General features: G+C 46.8%; 3 protein-coding genes across 10 annotated transcripts in view; 1 reads left to right on the forward strand and 2 right to left on the reverse strand.

The window, feature by feature from the left end:
• The window catches only part of LOC109691264 (translin-associated factor X-interacting protein 1), a 47,094-nt gene extending 26,985 nt beyond the window's left edge, over window positions 1-20,109 (reverse strand). Inside the window, exons 1-2 of the mRNA XM_074055802.1 lie at window positions 19,808-20,109; window positions 19,583-19,718 (exon numbers count right to left, since the gene is read on the reverse strand). Of these exons, the coding sequence (XP_073911903.1) occupies window positions 19,583-19,590 (8 nt within the window). The 5' untranslated portion in view covers window positions 19,591-19,718; window positions 19,808-20,109. The remainder of the gene's footprint in view (window positions 1-19,582; window positions 19,719-19,807) is intronic.
• On the forward strand, window positions 969-6,896 carry LOC109701820 (centromere protein T-like). Of its 7 annotated transcripts, none has more exons than XM_074055811.1 (13): window positions 969-1,435; window positions 2,571-2,661; window positions 2,799-2,886; window positions 2,985-3,081; window positions 3,199-3,335; window positions 3,464-3,500; window positions 3,707-3,846; window positions 4,576-4,641; window positions 5,098-5,241; window positions 5,467-5,560; window positions 6,120-6,296; window positions 6,387-6,491; window positions 6,569-6,896. In XM_074055811.1, the coding sequence occupies exons 1-13, from the start codon at window positions 1,086-1,088 to the stop codon at window positions 6,690-6,692; spliced, it is 1,650 nt and encodes a 549-aa protein (XP_073911912.1). In that variant the 5' UTR covers window positions 969-1,085; the 3' UTR covers window positions 6,693-6,896. The 7 variants fall into 7 exon arrangements, with proteins under 7 accessions (XP_073911912.1, XP_073911914.1, XP_073911915.1 ...); XM_074055814.1 differs by having other exon boundaries at window positions 971-1,773; window positions 2,552-2,661; window positions 4,441-4,641; XM_074055815.1 differs by having other exon boundaries at window positions 971-1,773; window positions 4,441-4,641.
• On the reverse strand, window positions 6,988-24,312 carry LOC109701819 (translin-associated factor X-interacting protein 1-like). 2 transcript variants are annotated; one of them, XM_074055807.1, is made up of 16 exons: window positions 23,953-24,312; window positions 20,119-20,218; window positions 12,325-12,437; window positions 12,074-12,197; window positions 11,154-11,247; window positions 10,407-10,603; window positions 9,896-10,031; window positions 9,315-9,484; window positions 9,074-9,233; window positions 8,867-8,997; window positions 8,583-8,708; window positions 8,292-8,444; window positions 8,062-8,171; window positions 7,719-7,845; window positions 7,513-7,619; window positions 6,988-7,303 (listed from the first exon to the last, which is right to left on the reverse strand). In XM_074055807.1, exons 1-16 carry the CDS (start codon window positions 23,994-23,996, stop codon window positions 7,063-7,065), a joined length of 2,133 nt encoding a protein of 710 aa, XP_073911908.1. In that variant the 5' UTR covers window positions 23,997-24,312; the 3' UTR covers window positions 6,988-7,062. The 2 variants fall into 2 exon arrangements, with proteins under 2 accessions (XP_073911908.1, XP_073911909.1); XM_074055808.1 differs by lacking the exons at window positions 12,074-12,197; window positions 12,325-12,437; window positions 20,119-20,218 and having other exon boundaries at window positions 23,953-24,303.
• Window positions 24,313-24,489: the final 177 nt, after the last annotated feature.

Raw genomic sequence — 24,489 nt, forward strand, 5'->3', positions numbered from 1 at the left:
ACACAATCAGGAATATGTCTGTGCCTGTCTGGAGTATCTGATACTTTACATCTGACCTAGGAGTAGGTTCTGGCAAAAAAAAAATACCAGGGGAGAATCATAACCCAAGTTCTAATTCAGTTGCCATGAAAACTCAAGAAAGGTAGTGGTGGAACTCCCAGTTGGTGAAATACATTGTAGGCATTAACAGAATATGGTAAACATATAGAACATAAACAGAAAAACTTCTTCCTCTTCCTTCTCTTCTTCCCTCTCCACAAGTACTTCCCCTCCTTCCCTCCTCCCTCTCCTTCCCTACCATTTTTGGCAGCACTACTACCACTGAACTAAACTGCCCCCTAGGCCAAAAAAACATTTGACAGCCGGATTTCTTCTCATAATTGCATATGTTTGGAAATTTTTTTTTTTTTTTTTTTTTGGTACTGGTGCTTGAACTCAGGGCCTACACCTTGAGCCACTCCACCAGCCCTTTGTGTGAGATGGGCGTTTTAGAGATAGGCTCTCTGGAACTATGTGCTGGCTTCAAACCTTGATCCTCCTGATCTCTGCTTCTTGTGTCACTAGATTGACAGAAGTGAGCCACTGGCCCCTGGATTGTTTGGAAATCATAACATTTGTACTGATCACCAACAGCCCAGTGGTCTTGAAGTACAGACGTAGTCTCTATGACTAGATCCTACAGACAAGAGGCATCTGTGCAAATGCAAATATGAACAGATCACATATAGTATAATTTTTCCCCACCCCTTGGAACAATCTCTCTCCTCTTATTAGGAGAGGGAGATAGGAATGCAAGGTATTCTAATAGAAACTGCTTTTATTGATGCCTTGGCTTATGTAACTAAAGCACTGAATCATTAAAAATTTTAATATTAGAGCCGGGTGCCGGTGGCTTAAGCCTGTAATCCTAACTACTCATGAGGCAGAGTTCAAGAGGATTACCATCAAGAGCCAGTCTGGGCAACAAGTTCTCCAGATTCTGTCTCGAAAACACCCAACCAAAAAAGCTGGTGGAATGGCTCAAGCCAGAAGTGACACCTGCCTAGGAAGCGAGTTCAAACCTCAGCACCGCCAAAATAATTCTTATGGTTATCATCCGTAACTTCCACACAAGGAAACCAAGACCTGGACTGGTTTGCCCAGCTTTAAATCCGGCAAGGCTGCCTCCAACATTGCAACCACCCGTCACAACGCAGAGCATAGCGAGAACTACAATTCCCGTGGGGCAGTGCCATTTCATCGCGAGAATTCTCTTAAATGCGGCGGCGGGAACGCGGTGCTTGAAGTTGCGCGGGCAGTTGGGAGGGGCGGTGTCTGAGAACATGGCGGACTTCTACAGTTCTGACAGCGAGCTTACGACACGTACGTTGCTGCGGCGCGTGCTGGATACAGCGGATTCGCTCACCCCGCGGCGACGTCGGAGTGCCCAGGCTGGGTATGTGTCAGTGCTGCATGAGCAACTAGAAGGACTCGGAAATGGGCTCGGGGTGGGAGCCAGCGCCAACCCTGTTTGGACTGGGAAAGTGAGTCCCAGAGAAGGGCAGAACCCAGAACCCCGAGAACTGGCTCCAATCCCAGAGCCGGGCTCGGCTCAGCTGTTTATGTCCCCCATCCCTGAAGCTCCAGGAGGCCAGGCCTCGGACAGCAAATCCCAGCTGTGTCCGAGTCCTGGACCTCTGGAAGCAAGCAAAGGATAGCTTCTCTGTTCTCTGGGTTATTTCGTCCACACCAGCCGGGGATGTGTGTGTCCTGGCATGTACCCTCAGCTCCCAGGTAATCGCACCTTTCCTTGCACAGTCAGTCTTACTTGCTCTGTGGCTCCATCTGGACGAGCACAGTTTAAGGCAAAGAGGGGAGGAAGGAGGAGGGAACGGTGGGGGGGGGGGGAGGGGGAGCGGGATGAACTTTCTCCTGTTTGAAGTGTCTCTGGAGGAGGGCTGTGGTGAGCTCATGGGGGAGTGGGCCTGGCGTCTGCCAGACTAGGACTGGGACAGTTGGAATCCTTTTCCTTTACAGGAATGGGAAGTCATTCATGATAGGTTTTAGACTTATGAGTGATGAGGTGGGAGTTGTACCTTGAGGAACATTTATCTGACTCTGATACGAATTTGGTGACCCATGTGGCAGTTTCACTTAGACTCTGACAAGTACTTAAAGGGTTAAAATTAGCTAACTACCTTCTTGGGTTGTTATTTTAGTGTCTGGATAGAGATTCTGCCAATTTCTCCTCTCTGTGTGACTAACCCTTACTTATCTTTATGATTCTGCCTCAATCAAGTCACTTCTGTGAAGCTTTCCTCTCTTTTTTGGGCAGTACCTGGATCCTTCCCTCTTTGGTTGGGTCAATCATAATCCCTCTTTTCCCATACCCCAGGGCTCTCCTTTGTTCACCCCCCTGTTGACATAGAGCTGGGACCAGGTGCTGTGGAAGGCACAAGTGTTTTTTGGGTTACTGTCCCTGAGGGAAAAGGGCTTTAGGCCAGAAACTCCTGGTGAAGGTATGTCTCTGCATTCTCTAGCCCCTTGCCCCACTCCCTTATGTAATTCTCAGAGCCGTGGTCTTTACACAGGGCCCAGAAAACCCTGCTTGAAACACCTTCCTCCAGGAGACTGAGGAGCCAAACAGAGACGACTGCCAGACAGCGTTCCCACGGAGCCAGGGTAAGTGCACAGTCCACTGTCACTCTAGGACCCTGGATGCCTTCATGGTCCTTGAGTTCTGTTTCTGTTCTGGAGCCAACCTTGAGAGAATCTCAAGGCAAAAGAACAGACTGGTTGCATGGTGCTTTCACTCATAGTCTATTGGCAGGTTGGCCCACGGTCAGGCCAGTGGGTCCCTAGAGGAAAAGACACCGCGGACTCTGCTGAGGAACATCCTCCTAACTGGTAAGTGGCCACTGGCCTCCCAAAGTTGGTTGCCACTCTAACACCAGTTCTGTGGTATCCCTCTTTGTTACCCTATCATTTCCTTGGGGTTTCTGCAGCTCCAGAATCTTCCATTGTGATGCCAGACTCAGTGGTGAAGCCAGTGTCAGCGCCGCAGGTGGTCCAATCCTCCAGACGGAAAAGCAGTCGGGGCAGGTACACATTGAACTCTCTTGTGGGCTGTTGGGCCGTTCTGGTCTGGGAGTCTCTTGGGGCTCCAAAAACTGGAATTGGGCTTCCTGGACCATGTGAGATAAAACTTCATTCTTATAGCTTGGAGCTGCAACTTCCTGAACTTGAGCCCCCTTCAACCTTGGCCCCAGGTCTTCCAGCCCTTGGCAGGAGAAAGCAAAGGCTGAGATTGTCAGTGTTTCAGCAGGAAGTGAACCAGGAACTGCCACTCTCTCAAGGTGAAACCTGAGATACCACCTGTTTTACTTTCCTGTCCTCTGCTGAGGTGGGAGAGAGAGGGCTTTAATGGGCCTGAGTAACTTACCATAGTTTCTTCTTTTTATATTCCCTCAATGGTCACTGACAGAGCCTTCTGGGAATGCTGATGCCTCTGCCCTCACCAGGTACTATTGCTTGTCCCAGGGGTTGGTAGAGAACAGCGGTTAGGGACTGATCAAAGAAATCTGACCATACTGCTCCATGCTGGTTTAGTCTCACTGCAATGGTGCCACATTCTAAGAGATGAGAGCCCCAGGGCAGATGGGGGAATGCTCTGGGAAAACTGGGCCTCAGGGACCTGACTGTCCTGGTACCTCCTCTCTTCAACCAGTTCTCTCAACCTGACCTTTGCCACACCTCTTCAGCCACAGTCGGTAAGGAGACCCGGTTTGGCCCGCAGACCACCCACCCGTCGGGCTGTAGATGTGGGTGCCCTTTTGCAAGATCTTAGAGATAATTCCTTGGCCTCAGGTAAGGTTGAGATTTCCCCCTAACAACTTTTGAGGAGGTGCTGCTGAGTCCAGGGTTGCTTCCTTCTTCGTGGGGTCAAGGACAGTGGCCAGTAGGTGTACTAGGAATTGCTCTCTTTCCACTAGGTGCCTCTGGCCTTGGTGGGGCCCCAGTCTTACTGTCTCTCTGTCTTCTAGGACTTCATGTTGTTGAGCTACAGGGGTGAGGGTAGTAGGAAAGGGGTGTGGTGTAGTAGCTAGAACTTGGTCGAGGGTGAAGGAGGCTAGATTTCATGATCAGTTAGCCATTTAAAGCTAAACCTGGGATCCTGATTCTAGAAGATAAATTCACCAGAGAAGGAGAGTTCTGTGCAGAGGGAGGAGTCAAGAGTAGAGATGTGATAAGCAGTTGTGGGGAGGCAAGCTGTGGAGGCCTGGAGATGCCAGGCCGTGGAGCAGGAAGGTAGCAAGGAGAGCTGAGGAAGAGAGCTAAGGTTCCAGGTCATCTCTCTCTGAAAGATCTCTCAAGCTGGGCAGATCCTTGGGATCTTTTGCCCAGGCCCTGGCAACTCTGGGCCTGGAATATACTGAGTGCCAGCTGGCCCTTGATCTCCAGGTAATAGCCATAGAACCCCTGCTGCTGCTCTGCCAACGGACACAGTGTTGGAAGACACTCAGCCCTTCTCACAGCCCTTGGTTGGCTGCTCCCCCAGTTTGCATGACTCCCTGCCTCTCCCCACTCATACTGCAGTTGAAGACTCTGAGAGGGCTGTGGGTCACAGGACACGGAGCAGAGGACCCAGGCTGCAAAACCACAGTGAGTACATGGAGCAGGTGTCCTAGAGCCAAGCTTAGCCTGGGCAAGAGTTTCCCTCCCCAAAGCTATATGTGTACCTCAGAGCTCCCTGGCTAGGGGTCCTTTTTGTTTTTTTTTTTTTTTTTTTTTTTTTTTTGCGGCACTGGGGCTTGAACTCACAGCCCTATACCTTGAGCCACTCCACCAGCATTTTTTTGTGATGGGTTTTTTTTCGAGATAGGGTCTGGCACACTGTTTGCCTGGGCTACCTTCAAACTGTAATCCTCCTGATCTCTATCTCCCGAGTAGCTAGGATTACAGGCGTGAGCCACCGTCGCCCGGCAGTAGGGGTCTTTTCATCCGACAGCAGAGTCAGTGTTGGTCCAGGAGATTCCAAGTCGGTGCCCTGATGCTGCCTCTGACTTGGTCTCTCTTCAGTGAATGGGAATGACTTTTCTCCATCTTTACCCTTCTCAGAGCTATACCCTTGGCCTACTACTTCTCAAGAGGTGACAGAAGGAGAGGGGTTCCGGGAGGCGGAGGTGGCCAAAGAGCTAGAGGGATCTTCAGGGGATGAGGATACCTCTGACAGGCCAAGTAAGAGGCCCATTGCAGAGATCAGTAAGTGAATGGTGACAGCTGTATTCAGGCCTTGGTACACTGAAGGGGCTTGACTGGGATGTTCCTGGCAATTGGTGGTATTAGGAGACAAGGGAAACTCTGAGGGGCACTTGCTTGATTTTTGCTAGGTGATGCCCTTGAGAAATAGGACAGTGGGACTGGACTTGCACAGCTGGCTGATGTGGTCAAACCTGAGCTTTCTGTGACCCTGCCCTTTTTCTACAGCATGTCCAGAATTGGCCTCCAGTACCCCTGAGTTCCTCCAGGCCAAGCAACCACATGAGTTTCTCGATCCAACTCCATCACTTGGTGTCACAATGTAAGAATTTATGACCCTGTTACTCATGGGTTTCTTGGGAAGAGGGTAGGTACTGAGGTTGGCATTGGGCACCCTTACCCACAGGTATACAGATGATTACCCAGCATAGCAGACTGAACATATCTTTCATCCTTATGCCTTCCTCCAAGGGTCTTAGAAGAGCCTGGCTGAGGTAGAATTTTCTGATCAGTATGTAGTCAAACAAGGCTTGCTAGGTGATGATGAGCTCAGTCGAGGCAGGCAGTGATACACTCCTGATGGGAGAGACTTTCCATTCTGAGTTCTGGGATCACAGGTCTGAGGAAGCACCAGTGTATACATGATGAGGCTAGACTAGCATGCTGGGTCCAGACTGGAGGAATGAGGGTACCAGGGAAAGAGCAGGCTTCTATGTGGTTCTGTGACCACACTGTTCCTCAATAATAGATGGTTGAAACTGCTGATCGAAGCTAATTAAGGAGAACACAGGCCCAGTCTCAGCAGGAGCCAGCAGGACTTGTCCTTGAATGGGGGCCTTCCCCTGCAGCTGTTCAGGAATTTGTGTCCCTCCTGCCCCAAGCTTGCCTTCAGAGCCTTTGGAGCCTATGCTTGCCAGGCTTCCCCGCAGGCCCCGTACTGCTGGCCCCAGACCACGTCAAGATCCCTACAAGGCTGGACTGAGCCACTATGCAAAACTCTTTAGCTTCTATGCTAAGATGCCCATGGAGAAGGCAGCTATGGAGATGGTAGAGAAGTGGTAAGTTTCAAAACCTGCATAGATAAGTAGAGGAGCCTCTCAGGTTCTGAACAGACTATTCAGTCTGATCTGCCTCAACCTTCTTGGCAGCCTAGACAAGTATTTCCAGCACCTTTGTAATGACCTGGAGGTATTTGCTGCTCATGCTGGCCGAAAGACTGTAAGGCCAGAGGACCTGGAGCTGCTGATGCGACGGTGAGTGGTCAGAAAGGGAGGCTGGATGTGACAGTGCTGATGCTCATGCTGGCTGCCCCTGTCTTCCTCTGCTGCAGGCAGGGTCTGGTCACCGACCAAGTCTCTTTGCATGTGCTTGTGGAGCGACATCTGCCTCTGGAGTACCGGCAGCTGCTCATCCCCTGTGCATTCAGTGGCAATTCTGTCTTTCCTGCCCAGTAGTGGTCAAGCCTCAACACTTGCCCTTTCCCTACCAGGGATGCCATAGCCCCACATAATATTCCAGGTCCCTTCCCCACTACCTAAATATCAATGTCACCAAAAAGGGACTCGTGGAGTTCCTTAAGTAGCAGGACACTTGCTTTGCAAGTACAAAGGCCTGAGTTCAAACCCCAGTTCCACAAAAATAAAGTGTCACAAACAGAATATTCTGCTTTTTGGTGCATATCCTGGCAGCAGCCCAGATTCCCCCTGTCCTCTGTATTTCTGACTTCCCAGCACAGCTTGGAAAATGGTATGGTTTCAGATAAAAGAGTTTTATAATAAAAATTGGGTTAGCAGTACTGGAGCACTCAGGGTGCCCACAGTGGTCCTAGCTTGCAGGCTCTGGCTCTCGAGGCCCCATGCGCTTTATGTCAGCTAATCGAAGCCGTTCCAGTACCGTCTGGAGCTGTATCACAGTGCCCTCCTGCTTCTCATTATCCTCCTCTGGAAGTTCTGACACAGGGAGCTCGAACGCCTGGCTCAGGTAGGCGATGACCGTCTGCTTGTCCAGGCTTGGGTCAATGGTCATCAGAGCCCCATGCAGTTTGGAGAGGGTCACCTCATCATGGCTGCCCCACAAGGAAAGAGAGTGATAGGCTTGAGCCTCCTTCTCTACCCTAGACACTGAGATGCCCTTTCTCCAGGGCTTGAGTAGCTTATAGTGCCTAGGAACATGCTACAGGAAGACTCAGGGGCCTTAAATGCTACCCTGAGGGAATTGCCTTATCTGTGGGATTTGCCAAGGGCTCAGTGGGCCAGTGGGCTGAAGGTCACTCACGGATTCCTGCCCAGCTCCTGCTTTAGTTCCTGCAAGTATTGTTCCTTCTCATCCTTGTACTGTTCCCACAGTTTTTGTACAAAGGGCTCACTCTGGCCTTCTTCATTCTGAGAGGGTCCATAAGGGAAGGTGAGGACACACTGATCAGAACCTAGTCAAGGCTAAGGTAGGGAATGTGCAAGTTCCTGAGCCCCACCCCCATGTACCTCTGTAAACAATAAGTGGTAGTTGAGCAAGTCTGAATTGCTGCTGTTGGGTTGCCAGCCTCCTGTCTCCATCAGCTCCTGAATTTGCTCTTCCTTCTTGAGGGGGAATGTGTTCTTGAGGATGGTGCTGTCAAGGGGAGACAGAAGGGACAACAGGGTTATGGCCGAGGCTGCCCACCTTTCACCTGTTGCCTCATGAGCTGTCCCTACTATTGTACAGAAGAACAGTGAGTTTTGAGGTTGTTGCCTTTCCTGCAAGCCTCACTTTGTCCCTTCATACCTAAGTGCCTGACCCGTGGAGACATTTGGCTTGAATTTGGGGTGGCTCAGAATGGCCTCTCACCTGAACTGCTCCATGGTTAGTAACCCCTCATTCTGAGTATCAGCATTTGTCATCTCCTTCAGCAGATGGGCTATTCTGTCCTTTTGGTTGATATATGTACTCTCTGTCATCTACAGAGAGGAAAGCATTCACTAATATGCTGCATCCTGGATTGAGGGCGGGTAGAGCTTGCCTATACTGGGGACAACGTCACTCTGAGGGGAATGGGTGGGAGTTAGGCCAAAACTCACCTTTCCCATCAAGACTGCATAGAACTGACTCATGACCTCATTGGAGCGGAAGAGTTTGATATTTTCAAAAATGGTGTAAGCCCAGGCTATGGCATCACTGAGGCCAAAGCGACGCTCCAGGAAATTGAAGAAGAAATCTGGGAACGTCTCTTTCTGTAGGGTTGAGAGAATGCTTGGTCAGCCTGTCCTAGGGTTGGTTAGACCTCTTGTGCCTTAGCACCTTCCCTCCCATCCCCCCAGAATACTCAGGATCTGAAGGCTGCTGGGCCAAATTGTCTGGTGTGACCTGACCTCCTCCTCTGTGAGACGTTCCTTCCAGGCATCCTTCAGGAGGTTTATCACATCTTTTTTGCTTGGCTTCTTATTCTCCACAAGGCCATCAAACCGAAGGAAAGAGGGGATGTTTTCCCCATAGCCCTGGAAGGCAGGATGTCAGCTCATGTCTAGGCTCCTCTGTGGCCCCACTTCCAAACACAGAAGAGCCCTAGTGGTCCCCGCAAGAAGCTGGAGTCTCATCAGCAAGGCCTGAGTGTTCTGACTTTGGCCCCAAGCTTACCCCTCAGAGACTTTCCTACCAGACCAGGAAAGAAGTCTTTTTCCCGAAGAAGGCCCTCGCCAATCTCTTCCAAGAGCACATCCACCAGCTGGTCACTGTTCTTTCCCTCAGCCAGCATTCGCCAGCGTTCTGGACCCCCGGCCACCACATCTGCAGGTGGAGAAAGGGAACTAGAGTCTAGCCCATACCCTTCAGCAGGTCCTAGGGCCCTGATGGCAATTATTACCTTCACACTTGACCCAGTCAGGGCGAGGTGTGGAAGTGCGCTGGATTTCCTGCAGCTCAGAAAAGAACTGGTCCCGCTCTTTCAGTGTACTCATGTGCAACTGCAGCAGTAGTTCATGTTCTTTGCACACCTCTTCATAGTCAGCTCTCAGGCTGTCCAACTGTGGGCAAGGTGATGGGTCTTAGGTACCTACCTGTGTGACCCTGCCGTACCTTGTCTATACCTTCCTCCCCACCAGCACCTGCTCTTGAAGATCCTTGTTGATCTTCTCCTGCATTTCAAAGTCTCTCCTGGGTATCACGTCTCCAAAGTTGGCCTTCATGGTGTTGAGTTCCATCTGCGTTCGGGTCAGGTCTTGCCGGGTCATCTTCAGAGCCAATGTTAGTTTCACAGGGTCCTCCCCCCAGACACCTGCCAGGTACCCACCAGCCTGTGTCACTCTTGTTGTATCCCAGGGCTGAATTGGATATCTTTGGGGCATATCTGAGGTTGTTCTGCTGTCTCTGCTTGGGATTCCCTGGTTCTTGTCCATAGCGCTATCAGCCTAGGGGTTTGGGCCTAGGTAGAGAAGCCTAGAAATTGTAATGCCATGTGTCTCCTGCCCATGTGGAGTCTGAGCTGCCAGCAGTGTACCTACTTAATGATCCTATGATTCTCAGTCCAGCACAAAAGAGCCACAGCCCCATCCGGTGGCAGGGATATTTCCTACCATGTATGGGCATAGAATGAGCAGATGTTAGGAATATTGAATGAATAAGGGTAATGGTGAGAGCTAGACTTCTCTCCAGCATTTTGGAACAAGAGAAACCCAACTGGAGTTACCTGGAGACTGGGATAGTGATACATCTTCCCTCTGGTACCGTAGCTCATTCAGGTCCCCAATGAGGATCTTGCGGGCATCTCGCTCACTGAGGTAGTGCAAGTACTCCTCAGCTAAGCTCTTTCTCAGCTTGGACACCTGCTGGGAAGGTGGCTGTGTAGTAGGGGCTGGTAGTCACCACAGGGATAGGATGTGGGTTGGGGACTTATCTTGGGTTAGGAACAGGGAAAGGTGAAAGAAGAAAAGTGGCCATTATTCTTTAGGATTCAGCAAGGTACCAGTGCCTCCCATGGAGAAATTCTACTGGCAGTTGGGGCCATACAGATCCTGTGTTGAGCCCCGAAGCAGAACAGAGGGTCAAGGTAGTAGAGGTTCTGGGGAATGGAGGTGGCTCTGTATCATTCCAGGAAGAAGGGCAGATGGAGTTAATGGTTTGCCTTAGAGCTCAAGGTCAGCCCTGGGGTAGGGATGGAGCAGGAATCCAGGGGCTTGGGTACATACAACTTGATTCACCTCACTCTGCAGTGAGATCTTCTCCTCATTCTTTTTGTCTATGAGTTTTAGCAAATTCATCTTCTCTCTCTTGAGCACAGAAATTTCATCCCTCTCTTCAGCCTGCATGGCCAGGATCCTCTGGTTGCATTCCTCATTCATAGAAACAAGCTTGGCCTTCAGGGGCTCCAGGGCCTGAATCTTCTCCCTTTGGTGGACTAAGCATGGACAGGTGGCAAAGTCCTTTTGGGTCCATGGTGACCAAACAGCCACAAGACATTGATCATAAGATCAATCGTCACTTGCAAACATCAGGAGTCTATGCTTACCTTTTCAAAGCCATGATCCTGCTTCACATCTTCCTGCACTTACTTTTTTTTTTTTAAAGCATGTGTTTGTTATTAAATCAAGGGCAGAGTCCAGATGAGGACTGGGATCTCTCCTATGTCTTTGCATCCTATGCCTTTAGTCCTGAAACAGCAACCTATTTGCACCTCCTGAGACTGCCTGGGGACCCTCCTTACTTCCCAGAGGAGTTTCTATTCCTGGTGTTCCCTCTTTTTCCTATACTTACTGCTGTAACATACTTCTCAAGAATGGAAAGGGTGAGGTTCCTTTAGGTGCCCTACCACCGAACAATCCATGCAAAAGGTGACCTCAAAGTCCAGTTAGAAGCTGCCCCAGTCCTGCTTTGGAGCCCTAGAATCAGAATAGGTCCCTCTCTGTGTCTATTTCTGTTTGGACCCAGGATAGGAGCTAAGTTCTTACCCAGCATCGCCTCGTATGCATTTTTGATGGAAGATAGTAGTGGTTTGTACGTCTTGAAATCCTCTATGAAGAATTCGAAGATCTCTCTATAAGGCTGGAAAGAAAAGGGAACCTGTCACTTCATGGCTCATACCTGCCACACTCAGTGGGGATCTGTGCTTTTCTTTACTGGGCTAAGAAGTTCCCACGTGAGGCTGCCAGGTAACCCATATGAAGGGAAGACCTAAGGACCACCCAGGTCTCACTGGATGTGCAGCTTTCTGGAGGTCTTCCCTCTGATGTCTATAAGGTCTGGCCAACCACCATGGACTAAACCTGTCACCTTTTCTTTTGCCTATCCAGGCAGCCAGTCTTGCTTTCCAGACCCTGTATCCATTGGCCTCTCAACTTCAGCCTTTCCCTACCTCAGAGCTTTGTGGGCACAGTAGATTGAAGGTTCTAGCCTCACATTCTGCTTGTATGTTGTGCCCAGAACCTGGCACACAGCCATGGCTCAGTAAATGTTTCAGTTATGACTAGGTCACAAATCAGAGATTCACTACTGTCCTTTCTATCTGAGACCCTCTCTAATATGTACTAACTCTCTCTCTCTCTCTCTCTCTCTCCTCTTCTTTGTCTCTGGGGTAGTTACTCAAGCTTAGTGGTGGTGGTGGTGGAAATTGTGTCACTTCTGTTTGGTGTTGTGGACAGTAGAGTTGCAGGGACTGGAAGAGCATCCAGTCTACCCAACTCGTGAACCTGCAGCTTTGGGAGTTTTGGTTCATGCAGCCTTGTCTGCTCATTGGCTTTCTCATACAATGTGCTTCTTTTCAGAGAAGGAGATAATCTGGGAGACCACTCCTTCCTGAAGGTCTAAAGTACCCAGTCCTGATAGGTGAGGTTTCTTCCTGACTCTCCCATGTTTAATCTGGGGCTCTGACCTGCAGCCTCAGTTCCTGTGTGGAATCTGTGCCCAGGTCCAGCAGGAGGAGCTCCTTGCGTAGGTAGTTTTCTAGCTGTTCCAGGTATTTGGGCTTGGCAATGCCCAGAGGATGCTGCTGCCAGCTAATGCAAAGGGATGGTGGGTTGAGATGTCACCAGTACCCTTAGTCTGGCACAGCACATACTTGCCCTGTGCCAGCCCAAAGCCTGGTCTGTAGTAGCCTGCCCACCGTGTTTTACTCTGCCTTACCTGGCTCGCTTCCCGTAGTCATCAGAACAGGGCTTTCGGTTTTGTAGAATGGTCTGGCCACTGGTGTAGGTAGGCCATGGGGACAGGTGGCCACCCACGGAGAACTGCCAGGGCTTCAGGAAGGGACAGGTGGGGTTACTGTGGCAGTATTACTCCCCTTCCTAATGTTCCTCTTATTCCTTCCTCCTGCTCTCATTTTCTCTTTCTTTTCTCTCTCTCTCGCTTTCTTCTTCTTTTTCTTCTTTTTTTTTTTTTTGGTGGTACAGGGGTTTGAACTCATGGCTTCCCACTTGCTAGGCAGCACTCTACCACTTGAGCCACTCTGCCAGCCCTCTCACTCACTTTTGAGACAGGGTGTCATTATGTATTACAGCCCAGGCTGGCCTCAAACTCACTATGTATTCCATGCTGTCCTAGAAGTTGAGATCCTCCTGCTTCTTCCTCCCAAGTGCTGGGATTACAGATGTGTACCATCACACCCAGGAATAAACAATTCTTAATATGGTGCATAATGTAAGAGTATGGTCCTTGAGTTAGAGCTTGGTTTAAATCTCTAATCTCCCTTATTAACTATGTGACCACAGCCTTAAACTTCTCTGAGCCCCAATCTCTGCATCTGTAGAGTGGATGGTAGTCACCACCCCCCATATTGAGGTGAGAACACCATGAGAATGCATACTATATGGTTTATACAGTCTGCTAGGAACACAATAAAGGTGAGCTATCCCCTTCTCAGTAATCAGTGAATATTTGAACACTTGAGCAGTGAAAGTAGATGTGAGTTACCAGAGGGCCCCAGCCCTGGCCCCATGGCACAGTCTAGCTAAAGAGACAGAGAAGGTAAGCCCAGACTCAAGCCTGGACTGACAAGACAGACAAAACTACAGAGATGTGGCCAGGGAGGCTGTGGACCCTGGGAGAAGAATGGGGTGCACCCCTTGGGCGAGAGGGATGTAGTTGACGGTCACCTGGCTATGGATTTCATTTTGAACTTTTAGCAGGGGCATAGGCTTATTTTTTAACCTTTTACTGAATCACTCAAGGCATGAAGAAAAAATATGATCCTCTGGCTCAGTGAAGCCTATTTCTGGTTTTTTCTTTTTTTGTGTGTTGGCAATTGAACCCAGGGCCTCAAGCATTCTCTAGACAAGAACTCTACCCTTGAGCTAGATCTCTAGTCTTCTAGGGTTTTTTTTTGTTTTTTGTTTTTTTTTTGGTACTGGGATTGAATTTAAGGTGTACACCTTGAGCCACTCCACCAGCCCTTTTTTGTGAAGGGTTTTTTCAAGATAGGGTCTCACAAACTATTTGCCTGCACTGGCTTGGAACCTAGATCCTCCTGATCTCTGACTCCTGAGTAGCTAGGATTATAGGTATGAGCCACTGGCATCTGGCTTAGGGTTTTATCCACCCAGTCATTCACTTGTTCATCAAGTATTCCTGAATCCATAGTACATGTTGGGCCCTGCTGGGTTCTAGGGACATTAGGGAAACTGGGTATGAGCTGATGACTCAAGCCAGCATAAAGTAAGTGCAGTTAGTGCAGGTTACAGGAAGGTAGGAAGCTCTGATTGGTGTGGACCAGGTGAGGCTGGTCATCTCAGAGCAGAAGGTGATGATATCAGTATAGCTCAAATGAAGGCAAGGGACTATTGTGATAATTTAAAGTGTGTGGCTCAAGCAGTAGGCACAAAGACTATCTGGGTAGCACTAACACCTCTGGGACACACTAGAAGATTTGAAGAGCTATGAATAGGTGCCAATGCCCAGAAAGAGCAGGTTGTCTGAGCCTACAGCTGAGGCTAAGGCTTGGGGCAAGGAGCCCAGGTAGCTAGCGCAGGGGAAGACAGAGATGGAGCAAAAGTGTTACTTAGGGTTGGTCCTCAAAGCCATACTCATTGCTGTGGAAATATTAGAAAACTCCTAAGTGTCTAAAAACAGATTAGCCTGGCGCTGGTGGCTCATACCTGTAATTCTTGCTACTCAGATATCAGGAGGATTGTGGTTCAAAGCCAGCTCAAAAATAGTTCACAAAACCCTATCGTAAAAAATCCTTTCATAGAAAAGTGTTGGTGGAGTGGCTCAAGGTATAGACCCTAAGTTCAAACCCCAAGACTGAAAAAAGTAAATGAATGAAAAATAAAAACAAGATTATTTTGTAGCCATGGAATGTTTACAAAGAGGCTTAACATGGAAATATACTAATGATACAGCTCTAAGGTTATGTAATGCCTGAAATTAAGGAATAAGCATGCCAAGTCAAATGGAAGACTAGAAAATCCAAAAAGCTATTGTCAATTATTCTCTAATGACAGGACCATGGGTGATTAATTTTGTGTAATTGTACATTTTCAAAATTTTCTACAATGAGCATAATCTTCAAATTTAGAAGAAAATTGTATTTAAAAAAATCCCAAGCATGAAGTCTTGAGTTCAAATCCCAATACCACCAAAAAAAAAGAAAAAAAGCCCCATCTGTGGATCTGAGCCCAGCTTCCAGGTTCTTCAGGAATGGAGAAACCTTCCATATTCCACATTGCCAGGTTCTAGGAGCTCTAGCAGGCTAATGGTAAATGACTCCTGACCCTCCTAGTGTGGACAATGCCACCATCTCCTCTTCTTTGCATGCCCTTTCTGCTGCATTCTGTTAGTTCTGTACTTGTGATCATCTCTTCATTTCTGAAATATTTATAGAAGGTACATATAGTTAGCTTTGTTTCTAGGTTCCAAGGAGGACTCCAGCCTTCTGAGTGGGCTCTGGGTTTTGGCCTATCTGAACCTCAGCATTGATGGCATCATACTTCACTCTCGTCACAGTCTTAGAGCACTCAGCAAATATTGTAGAATAAATAACAATAAATGAGGGAGCACAATAAGTTAGCATGCAGGAAAAGCATAATAAAAACTAAAACATGCTAGGCATGGTATCTCACACTGATAATCCCAGTACTCGGGAGGCTGAAGCAAGAAGAATTCAGTTCTAAGTCAGCATGGACTACATAGCAAGTCCCTATCTCAAAATGTAACAAAGTAAAAAAGAACCATTACTCATAGGATGTATATATTTGCATCAGGTGCCAGTGGCTCACACCTGGAACTCTTAACTACTCAGGAGGCAAAGATCAGGAGGATCAAGGCCAGTCCCAGTCAAATAGTTTGTCCCGAAAAAAACCCATCATGAAAAAGGGCTCAAATGGTAAATACCTTTGCCTAACAGGAATGAAGCCCTGAATTCAAACCCCAGAGCAGCCAAAATAACAATAATAATAATAATAATAATAATAATAATATACCCTCTCCTGACTACTCACCCTCGAGGTCTCAGAACTCCTCCCTAACTTCCCAGTTCAGTCCCTATCCAGAACTTTCTTACCATCATACACCCTTACTTTCTCTCATCAACAGAGACTATGTGTGTCTTTTTACCACTGTATCCCCCAGGGCCTAGCATATAAGGGAGTCAACAAATATTTGTTGAATGAATGAAAACAGATGGAAACAAAAACAATTAATGCTGATGAGCTATGTCAAACAGAGGTATAGTCCATGCACAGGTGGCTCATGTCTGTAATTCTACCTATTCAGGAGGCAGAGATCAGGAGGATCATGATTCAAAACCAGCCTGGGCAAATAGTTCATGAGACTCAATTTAGAAAAAACCCATCACAATAAAAGGCTGGTGGAATGGCTCTAGATGTAGGCCCTACTGTTCAAATCCTAGTACCACAACCCCCCTCCCCCAAAAAAAAAAACAAGCCCGTGATGGTGCTTATGCCTGTAATCCTATCTAATCAGGAGGCAGAAATCAGGAGGATGTTTGAAGCCAGCCGGGGAAAATAGTTTTTGAGACCCTATTTTGAAAAACAAAGAACAAAAAACCTTACAAAAATAGGGCTGGTGGTGTGGCACAAGGTGAAGGTCCTGTGTTCAAGCCTCAGTACTGCAAAAAAAAAAAAAAGACCACAAAAATATGGCAGAGTGGCTGAAGCGTGAGGCCCTGTGTTCAAATCCCAGTAGCACACACACACACACACACACAAACCAAAAAACAAAACCTAGAAATATACATGGGCTAGAGGTGTTATTCAAGTGGTAGTGTGATTGCTTTGCAAGCTTGAGGTTCTGAGTACAAAACCCGTACTGACAAAAAAAAAAAAAAGAGATAGACAAGAGTAATACAATTGATAATGGCAGGTGAACAAATTTATGATGTATGTGAAGTGGAAATAAAGAACAAACTTTTGAACAATTTTTGCAGAGCACTGGTGACATACCTGTAATCCTGGCTACTTAGAAGGCTCAGATAGGGAGGATTGTGGTTCGAGGCCAATCCCAGCAAATAGTAACATGTACAAAAAGTGATGATATGGGTTACATATATATATAATTTTTTTGGTGGTACTGGAGTTTGAATTCAGGGCCTCACATTTGCTAGGCAGGTGCTCTACTATTTAAGCCACTCCACCAGCCCTTTTTTGTGATGAGTTTTTTTGAGACAGGGTCTTGTGTCTTCCTGATCTCTGCCTCCTGAATAGCTAGGATTACAGGCATGAGCCACTGGCTCACACATTTTTAAACCAGAAACTATATCTGCATTTGCTGATATTATCTAAAGAAAGTAGGAACTGACAATATAATTATATATCTAAACTAGTTATTCACCTAGAAATTTAAAAATAAATTCATATTTTTCTGATTCACTTATTACTTAAACATAACATGTTATAGGAATAATGTTAAAATAACATGTTCAAAATTTTTGGGACAGGGTCAAAGCAGCACTCAAGGCTTTTTATTTTTTTGTGGGACTAGGATTTGAACTCAGGGCTTCATGTTTGCAAAACAGGCACTGTACCATTTGAGCCACACTTTCAGTCCATTTTATCCTGGTTATTTTTTTAGAGATAGGGGTGGTCTCACAGACTATTTGCCCAGGCTGGCTTTGAATCACCATCCTTCCTATTTAAGCCTCCTAAGCAGCTAGGATTACAGGCGTGAACCATTAGCAGCCAGCTACAAGGCATTTATTTTAATTGTTTAAAGTACTTTCCTTATGGAGTTGGTACTCCCATTTCCTGGGGGCAGGAAATGTTTCTTTTTACCATTTATCCCCACTTTTATCCTGTTATACTAAATTTCTTCCCTAATAAACTTTATTATTTTTACAACGAAAAATATACTTTTTGGCAGTGACTCACACCTATAATCTGAGCTACTCAGGAGGCAGAGATCAGGAGGATTGAGGTTCAAAGCCAGCCCGAGGAAATAGTTCGAGAGACAGTATCTCTAAAGTACCCATCACAAAAGGTCTGGTGGAGTGGCTCAAGCCTCAGTACCACACACACAAAAAAACTTTCCTTATGAGCTAGGTGTAGTGGTGCACTTCTGTAATCCCAGCACTTGGCAGTCGGAGACATGAGGATCACAGTTTTAAGGCTAGCCTGGGCTACATTTGGAGACCCTCTCTCAAAAACAACAGAAAGGGGTTGGGAGATAACTCAGAGATAAAGTGTGCTTACCTGGCAAGCACCAGATTCCCAGTACCACAAACAAAAAACAAAATAGTGAAACCAATCCCTCCCCCACAAAAAACCTAAAACAAAAAAAACCCTTTCATTATGAAGAAAGAAAGCCTTACGGATTACCTCTAATTGCTTACAACGGAAAAAAGCTGTCAAAATAAATAACCAGGAAATAGCTGGGCGAGGTGGCTCACGGCTGTAATCCTACCTACTCAGAAGGCAGAGGTCAGGTCAGGAGGATCGTGGTTCTAAGCCAGTAGGGGCAAATAGTCCGCAGGACCCTATGAAAAACCCTTCACAAAAAAAAGGGCTGGTGGAGTGGCTTAAGGTGTAGGCCCTGAGTTCAAGTCCCAGTACCACCAAAACCAAAAAAAAGAGGTCTGAGAGCAAGGTCAAGTGGAAGAGTGTTTGCCTAGGAAGTGCAGCAACAACAACAAAGTGCGAAATAACCCTGGGAGACACTTGGAATCTAACTCCTTGAAAAATGGAAAGAGTTAATGGTATGTTTTCAGACTTTCAAAAGGTCCGTACTCGTGTTCTGTCTGCTGTTTCTGCGGGGGAGAAAATGTGATCACCCTACTTTGATTGCAGAGGCCTTGGCCAGGTTATTAACTGCTGGCAAAGGCCTATGACACGCAGTGTTCCTGGGGGCTTCAGGTTCTTTGCTTCTCCCTGCAGTGAAAACCCGAAGGCCACCCCAGAGTAATGGCACGGTGAACAGCACCCCCTATTGGTTGAGGAGACGCAGGGTGAGGGAAAAAAAAGCCAAAGAGCTGGCCCCAGGTCCACTGAGTAAGGTAGCTATTGATGGCCACTGATGCAGGCAGAAAGCTAGACAGAGCTAGCCTTCGCAGGGAAGTAGCTGCACCTCTCTACGAAGAGTTTATATTGCCCTTCTCCTCTTTGGATGGTAACCACATCTTGTCCGTCTCCAGCCTCACAAAATATGTGGCTCATGAGTTCAAAAATCTTCCATAAGGCACACACTTACATAGGGAAAAATAGTAAGCAGTCCACAGTATTTCACTGTGAGCTAAAGTTAAGGTTTGCTCAAATCTGTATTTTCCTCAAAAGTGAGATGAGGTTGTAACTCAGCAGTTAAGTGCTTGCCTAGCATATGCAAGCATGTTTTTGATCTTCAGGACAAAACAAAGCAAAACAAAACCCTCAAAATCCCTAAAAGTACTTAGGAAGATAAGACAACATTGTTTTTTTTTTTGAGGGGAGGCAAAGAGCAAGTTGAAACAAGTTTTTAGCTCAGCCTCACAGTGAACTCTGAAATTCTCCTGGTTCAGCCTGCTGAGTGCTGGGTTAAAATGTATACCATCATATCTGGCTGAAAGTATTCATTTTTATATAATTTTTTTTTTTGGTACTGGGCTTGAACTTGGGCCTACACCTTGAGCCACTTTACCTGCCCTGTTTTTGTGATGAATTTTTTTTTTTTTTGCCAGTGCTGGGGTTTGAACTCAGGGCCTCATGCTTGCTAGGTAGGCACTGTACAACATGAGCCACTACACCAGCCCCTGTGATGAATTTTTTTAAGAGAGGGTCTCACAGCAATTTGCCTGGGCTGGCTTTGAACTGTGATCCTCCTGATCTGTGCCTCCTGAGTAGCTAGGATTACAGATGTGAGCCACCAGCACCCAGCTATATAAAATCTTTAAACACTGGGAATGAAGAAGGAACTCAGAGCCAACAACACAAAAACATCCCTTTACTCTGCTTTCACATACCTGGCCATAAGTAGTTATGGGGCTCTCAGTGTATGCCAGCCACTGGGTCATAAAACAAAAAAGTGGGTTGGTGGAATGGCTCAAGCGGTAGAGCATCAGTCTAGCAAGCATGAGGCCCTGAGTTCAAGCCCCAGTACTGCAAAAAAAAAAAAAAAAAAAGCATAGTTACACTACTGAAGGACCTTGGCAGAGCAGGGCTGACCATCCCAGCACCTAGAACAGTACCTGCCACATGGTTGGCTGGACAAAGAAATGAGGTCCATTCCAGAATGCTGAACTACACGGAAAGGGGATCTGAGGGCACAGTCTCTGCCCAGGGAGGTTTGGGAAAGCTTTCAGATGAGAAGCAGCCAGTGTTCACCTCCTTTCTCTCCAAGGTCTGGTGGGCCTGGCCTCTGTGAACCACACTCCCCTCCTGGACTGGGAAAAGACTGCTCTGGTGGCTATGCTTCAGGGGGTGGTGTTTTTGGGTTGCAGACAGGAAGACAGGTTTCATGATGCTGACGGGGGGGTTCTAAAAGGAGATTATTACTAACCAGAGTCTTCCATTTCTGAGAAATCTTGCATTTCTGGCTGATTTTGGATTCTGGAAGAAGGTATTTATCTGTAATCACTCCTGAAGACCGTGGGTGTGTTCTGCACAAAGAAGGAGAAGCTAATGGTGGGTGGCAGAGCCTAGAGTGGAAAGAGGCCCCCTACCCTTACCAAATTCACAAGACATGACTTCTGCTCCCCTCAGAGTCAGGAAGACCCAGAGGTCTTCCCAGCACTTCTTTCAGATTCCCAGAGATGCTGCCCAACAAACTCCTGGCTCTGGGCCCAAATCACTTCCCTACATTCTCAGAAATCTTCTGATCCCTAGAGATTCATCAATTCCTGCAACAGCAGGATACCCTCACCATGAACTTGTTGGCCTACACTTTGATTCACTATGGTTGTAATGTTGGTTTCATGCTCACAACTCTGGCAAATTGTGAGAACATGATACCAAAAACAGATGTCATAGGAGAAGAAGCACAGGATCTGGGGTCCAGGAGCTGGCATGTGAGTCTGTATCCTCCACTTAATAGCTAATAGGATCTGGGGCTTTCACCCTTGGAAAAATCACTTAATCTCTCTTAGAAACTAATCTAACCTACTGGGGTTTGAATTCAGGGCCTCATGCTTGCCAGGCAGGCTCTCTATCACTTGAGCCATGTTCCAGCCCATTAGTTTCCTCTTAAATTGAGACAATTCTTTTTTATTTTGAAGGCACTGGGATTTGAACCTGCGCATGCCAGGCAGCCACTAACAGTAGTGGCCACATGCCCAGCCCTTAAATAGAGATAATTCTTAATCTTTTTGGTGCTGGGGTTTGAATTCAGGGCCTACACCTTGAGCCACTCCACCAGCCCTTTTTTGTGTTAGGTTTCTTGAGATAGGGTCTCACAAACTATTTGTTCTGGCTGGCTTGAACTGAGATCCTCCTGATCTCTGCCTCCTGAATAGCTAGGATTATAGGCACCGGCACCCAGCTTAATCTCTCTCTCTCTCTTTTTTTTTTTTTTTTTTTTTTTAGTGGGACTGGGGTTTGAAGTCAGATGGGCACTCTACCACTTGAGCCGTTCTGTCAGCCCCAACTGGAGATGATTCTTGCTTTGCCTCTCATAATGTTGTAAGGTTTAAATAAGAGTGTCATATGCAAAATACCATGTACACTGCAATGAGATGCACAGATGTTAATTTTGACAGCAGGATGGGAAAAAGTAGATCCTCAACAGATCTCTAGCATCCAAGACTCTTGGGAGAGCCAGGCTTGTTTAAGCTAGGAAAGCATTTGAGGGTCAACAGGGCAGGTTGCATGTGGTCAGTCAGACCCAGGGGGAACAAAGGGCCAAGTAACTCCAGCAATCCATGTAGTTGGGGTATGCTGTAAGATAGACCTGTGTGTTTACTGTGCTTGGGTCTCTCAGCCAGCCCTTTTTTGTTATGTTTTTTTACCTGATATGGTCTTGCCAACTATTTGCCTGGGTTTGGTTTCAAACCCTGATCCTCCCGATCTCTGCCTCTTGAGTAGCTAGGATTACAGGCATGAGCCACTGCCATCCAACTTCATTTTCTGTTTGAAATACAGAAGCTGAAGTCATGGAACTCTTTTTTTTTGTGGTACTGGGATTTGAACTCAGGGCCTTGTGTTTGCTAAGCAGGTGCTCTACCACTTGAGCCATGCTTCCAATGAGGGCTGGAACTTCAAGGGCCTTTTGTGGAGACCCCAAAACAAGAAAGGTATTTAGCCAATTTTTTTGTTTTTATCCATATATGTTGATTTCTTGGCCAATATAGCTTGCTGTCATATTTCACAGCTTTCAGTGACGGAACCTCTGAAAACAGGCAGGTTTTACCCCTAGAGCCAAGGGATGTGCAGGGGCTCTAGAATCAGCAGGCAACTTTGGTGAAGAAGCAGTTTATTGTTGGGAAAACTGATTAGCAGTCTGCAAAAACCTGAAGCTAGATCCATGTTTATCACTCAAAATGGATCAAGAACCTTAATATCAGACCCCAAACTCTAAAGTTGGTACAGGAAAGAGTAGGAAATACTTTGGAACTAATAGGTATAGGCAAAGACTTTCTCAATGGAACCCCAGCAGCTCAGCAACTAAGAGATAGCATAGATAAATGGGACTTCATAAAACTAAAAAGCTTCTGCTCAACAAAAGAAATGGTCTCTAAACTACAGAGATCACCTACAGAGTGGGAGAAAATATTTGCCAGCTACACATCAGACAAAGGACTGATAAGCAGAATATATAGGGAACTCAAAAAACTAAACTCTCCCAAAATTAATGAACCAATAAAAAAATGGGCAAGTGAGCTAAACAGAACTTTCTCAAAAGAAGAAATTCAAATGGCCAAAAAACACATGAAAATATGCTCAGCATCTCTAGCAATAAAGGAAATACAAATTAAAACCACACTAAGATTCCATCTCACCCCTGTTAGAATAGCCATCATTAGCAACACCACTAACAACAGGTGTTGGTGAGGATGTGGGGAAAAAGGAACCCTCTTACACTGCTGGTGGGAATGTAAACTAGTACAACCACTCTGGAAAAAAATTTGGAGGCTTCTTAAAAATTTAAACATAGACCTGCCATATGATCCAGCAATACCACTCTTGGGGATATACCCAAAGGAATGTGACACAGGTTACTCCAAAGACACTTGCACACCCATGTTTATTGTAACACTAGTCACAATAGCCAAGTTATGGGAACAGCCAAGATGCCCCACTATCGATGAATGGATTAAGAAAACGTGGTATTTATACACAACGGAATACTACTCAGCCATAAAGAAGAATAAAATCTTATCATTTGCAGGTAAATGGATGGAATTGGAGAACATCATCCTGAGCAAGGTTAGCCAGGCCCAGAAGACCAAAAATCGTATGTTTGCTCTCATATACAGATTTTAGATCAAGGGCATTGGACTTTGATCACATGATGATTTGAGAGCACACAAGGGAGGTATAAGGATAGGCAAGAAACCCAAAAAGAAGAAAACAAGATCGAATTTGATGTCCTCAATGCAAAGGAACTAATGCAGAAACTTAAAAGTGACAGAGGCCAATAGGAGAAGGGGACCAGGAACTAGAGAAAAGGTTAGTTTGAGAAGAATTAATTTAGAATGTAACACATAAGTATAGGAAAGCAATGCTAGTAAACTCCCTGTATAGCTATCCTTATCTCAACTAGCAAAAGCCCTTGGTCCTTCCTATTATTGCTTATACTCACTCTTCAACAAAATTAGAGATAAGGGCAAAATAGTTTCTGCCTGGTAGGAAGGGGTAGGGAGGGAGAGGGAGGGGGCGGGGGGGAAAGGGGGAGAAATGACCCAAACAGTGTATGCACATATCAATAAAAGAAAAAAAAAAAAAAAAAGAAAAGAAGCAGTTTATCCCTGTGACTAAGGGCTCAAGTCCAGGGGTCTGACAGAGTTAGGTTCAAATCTTAACTCCACCACTTTTAAGTATGTATATCTCTAGGTTCCTAGTTCTAAATTTGTAAAATAGCTATATTATTACCTCATAGAGGTGTCGTTAGGGTTAAGTGTGGTATATAGAGCCCTTGGCGAATTAATGGTTAATACAAGTTGGTTGTGACTATTAATAATAAAGTGCGCCTGCCCTTTGGTTAGCAAGTAACCAAATTTGTCAGTGTACTGACAAATTAGCAAGGATTTTAACTGTTTCTGCCTTACTGATTCCATGGGCTGGAGCCCCAGCACAAATAACAGAGGCCAGCCCTCAGTGCAGAGGTCTGAATCAGGTGTCATCTCCCTCTCTGGAAGTTCAAACCCTCCTCAACGCCCTCAGCCCCGCCAGCACCTACCTCGACTTGGAGAACCCGTAGAAACGCGACTGAGGGTTGACCATGACCGTGGGACAGCCGGGCGGCCAGCACTCTCTGCCTGGGCAGTTACGATAGTGTACAGCCCGTTGCTCTGGCGACCAGCTCCCAGCGGCCCCCGCGGTGAGGGCCGGACCAGGGTTGTGCCACGCCCCCACTGCTGTCCCTTGAGGTCTGGGAGGAAGGTCAAGTAGTTAAAGGTGGACTCGGACCTGGGGGGAGGGTTTTCTGAGAGTCACTCATTGTAGCGGATTTGATAGTAGCTGCAGAACTGAGGCAGGGGGATAAATCGAGACCATGGAGAATGGTGGTGAGCTGAGAGGCGGGGGTCGCTTGGTCGGCGGGAATTGTAGTTTTCTTTGTCTGGGAGTCTTGGATGGATCGGCTTATGACAGAGCGGGTGTGTACTACATCTCCCGATGCTCCCTATCAGCCTATGTTGGCCCGCCTCTGGATGTCTCTGCATTGTAGGATATGTAGTCCAAACATGTGGCGAGGCGTGGCAATGTCCAAAGAGAA

Source organism: Castor canadensis, chromosome 15 (genome assembly GCF_047511655.1).
Source record: "Castor canadensis chromosome 15, mCasCan1.hap1v2, whole genome shotgun sequence".
Taxonomy (NCBI): Eukaryota; Metazoa; Chordata; class Mammalia; order Rodentia; family Castoridae; genus Castor; species Castor canadensis.

Bases quoted from the DNA above. Each gene is read 5' to 3' on its own strand.
- LOC109701820 (XM_020187287.2), top strand. From the start codon at position 1,086: ATGGTTATCATCCGTAACTTCCACACAAGGAAACCAAGACCTGGACTG. The intron at 3,082-3,198 runs GTACACATTGAA...TCATTCTTATAG, and splicing joins CGGAAAAGCAGTCGGGGCAG to CTTGGAGCTGCAACTTCCTG. The intron at 3,501-3,706 runs GTACTATTGCTT...CTCTTCAACCAG, and splicing joins GATGCCTCTGCCCTCACCAG to TTCTCTCAACCTGACCTTTG.
- LOC109701819 (XM_074055807.1), bottom strand. From the start codon at position 23,996: ATGGTCAACCCTCAGTCGCGTTTCTACGGGTTCTCCAAGTCGAG. The intron at 12,438-20,118 runs GTTAGTAATAAT...CCCTTCCTGAAG, and splicing joins CTCAGAAATGGAAGACTCTG to CCCTGGCAGTTCTCCGTGGG. The intron at 7,304-7,512 runs GTGAGTGACCTT...CTTGTGGGGCAG, and splicing joins CAGGAGCTGGGCAGGAATCC to CCATGATGAGGTGACCCTCT.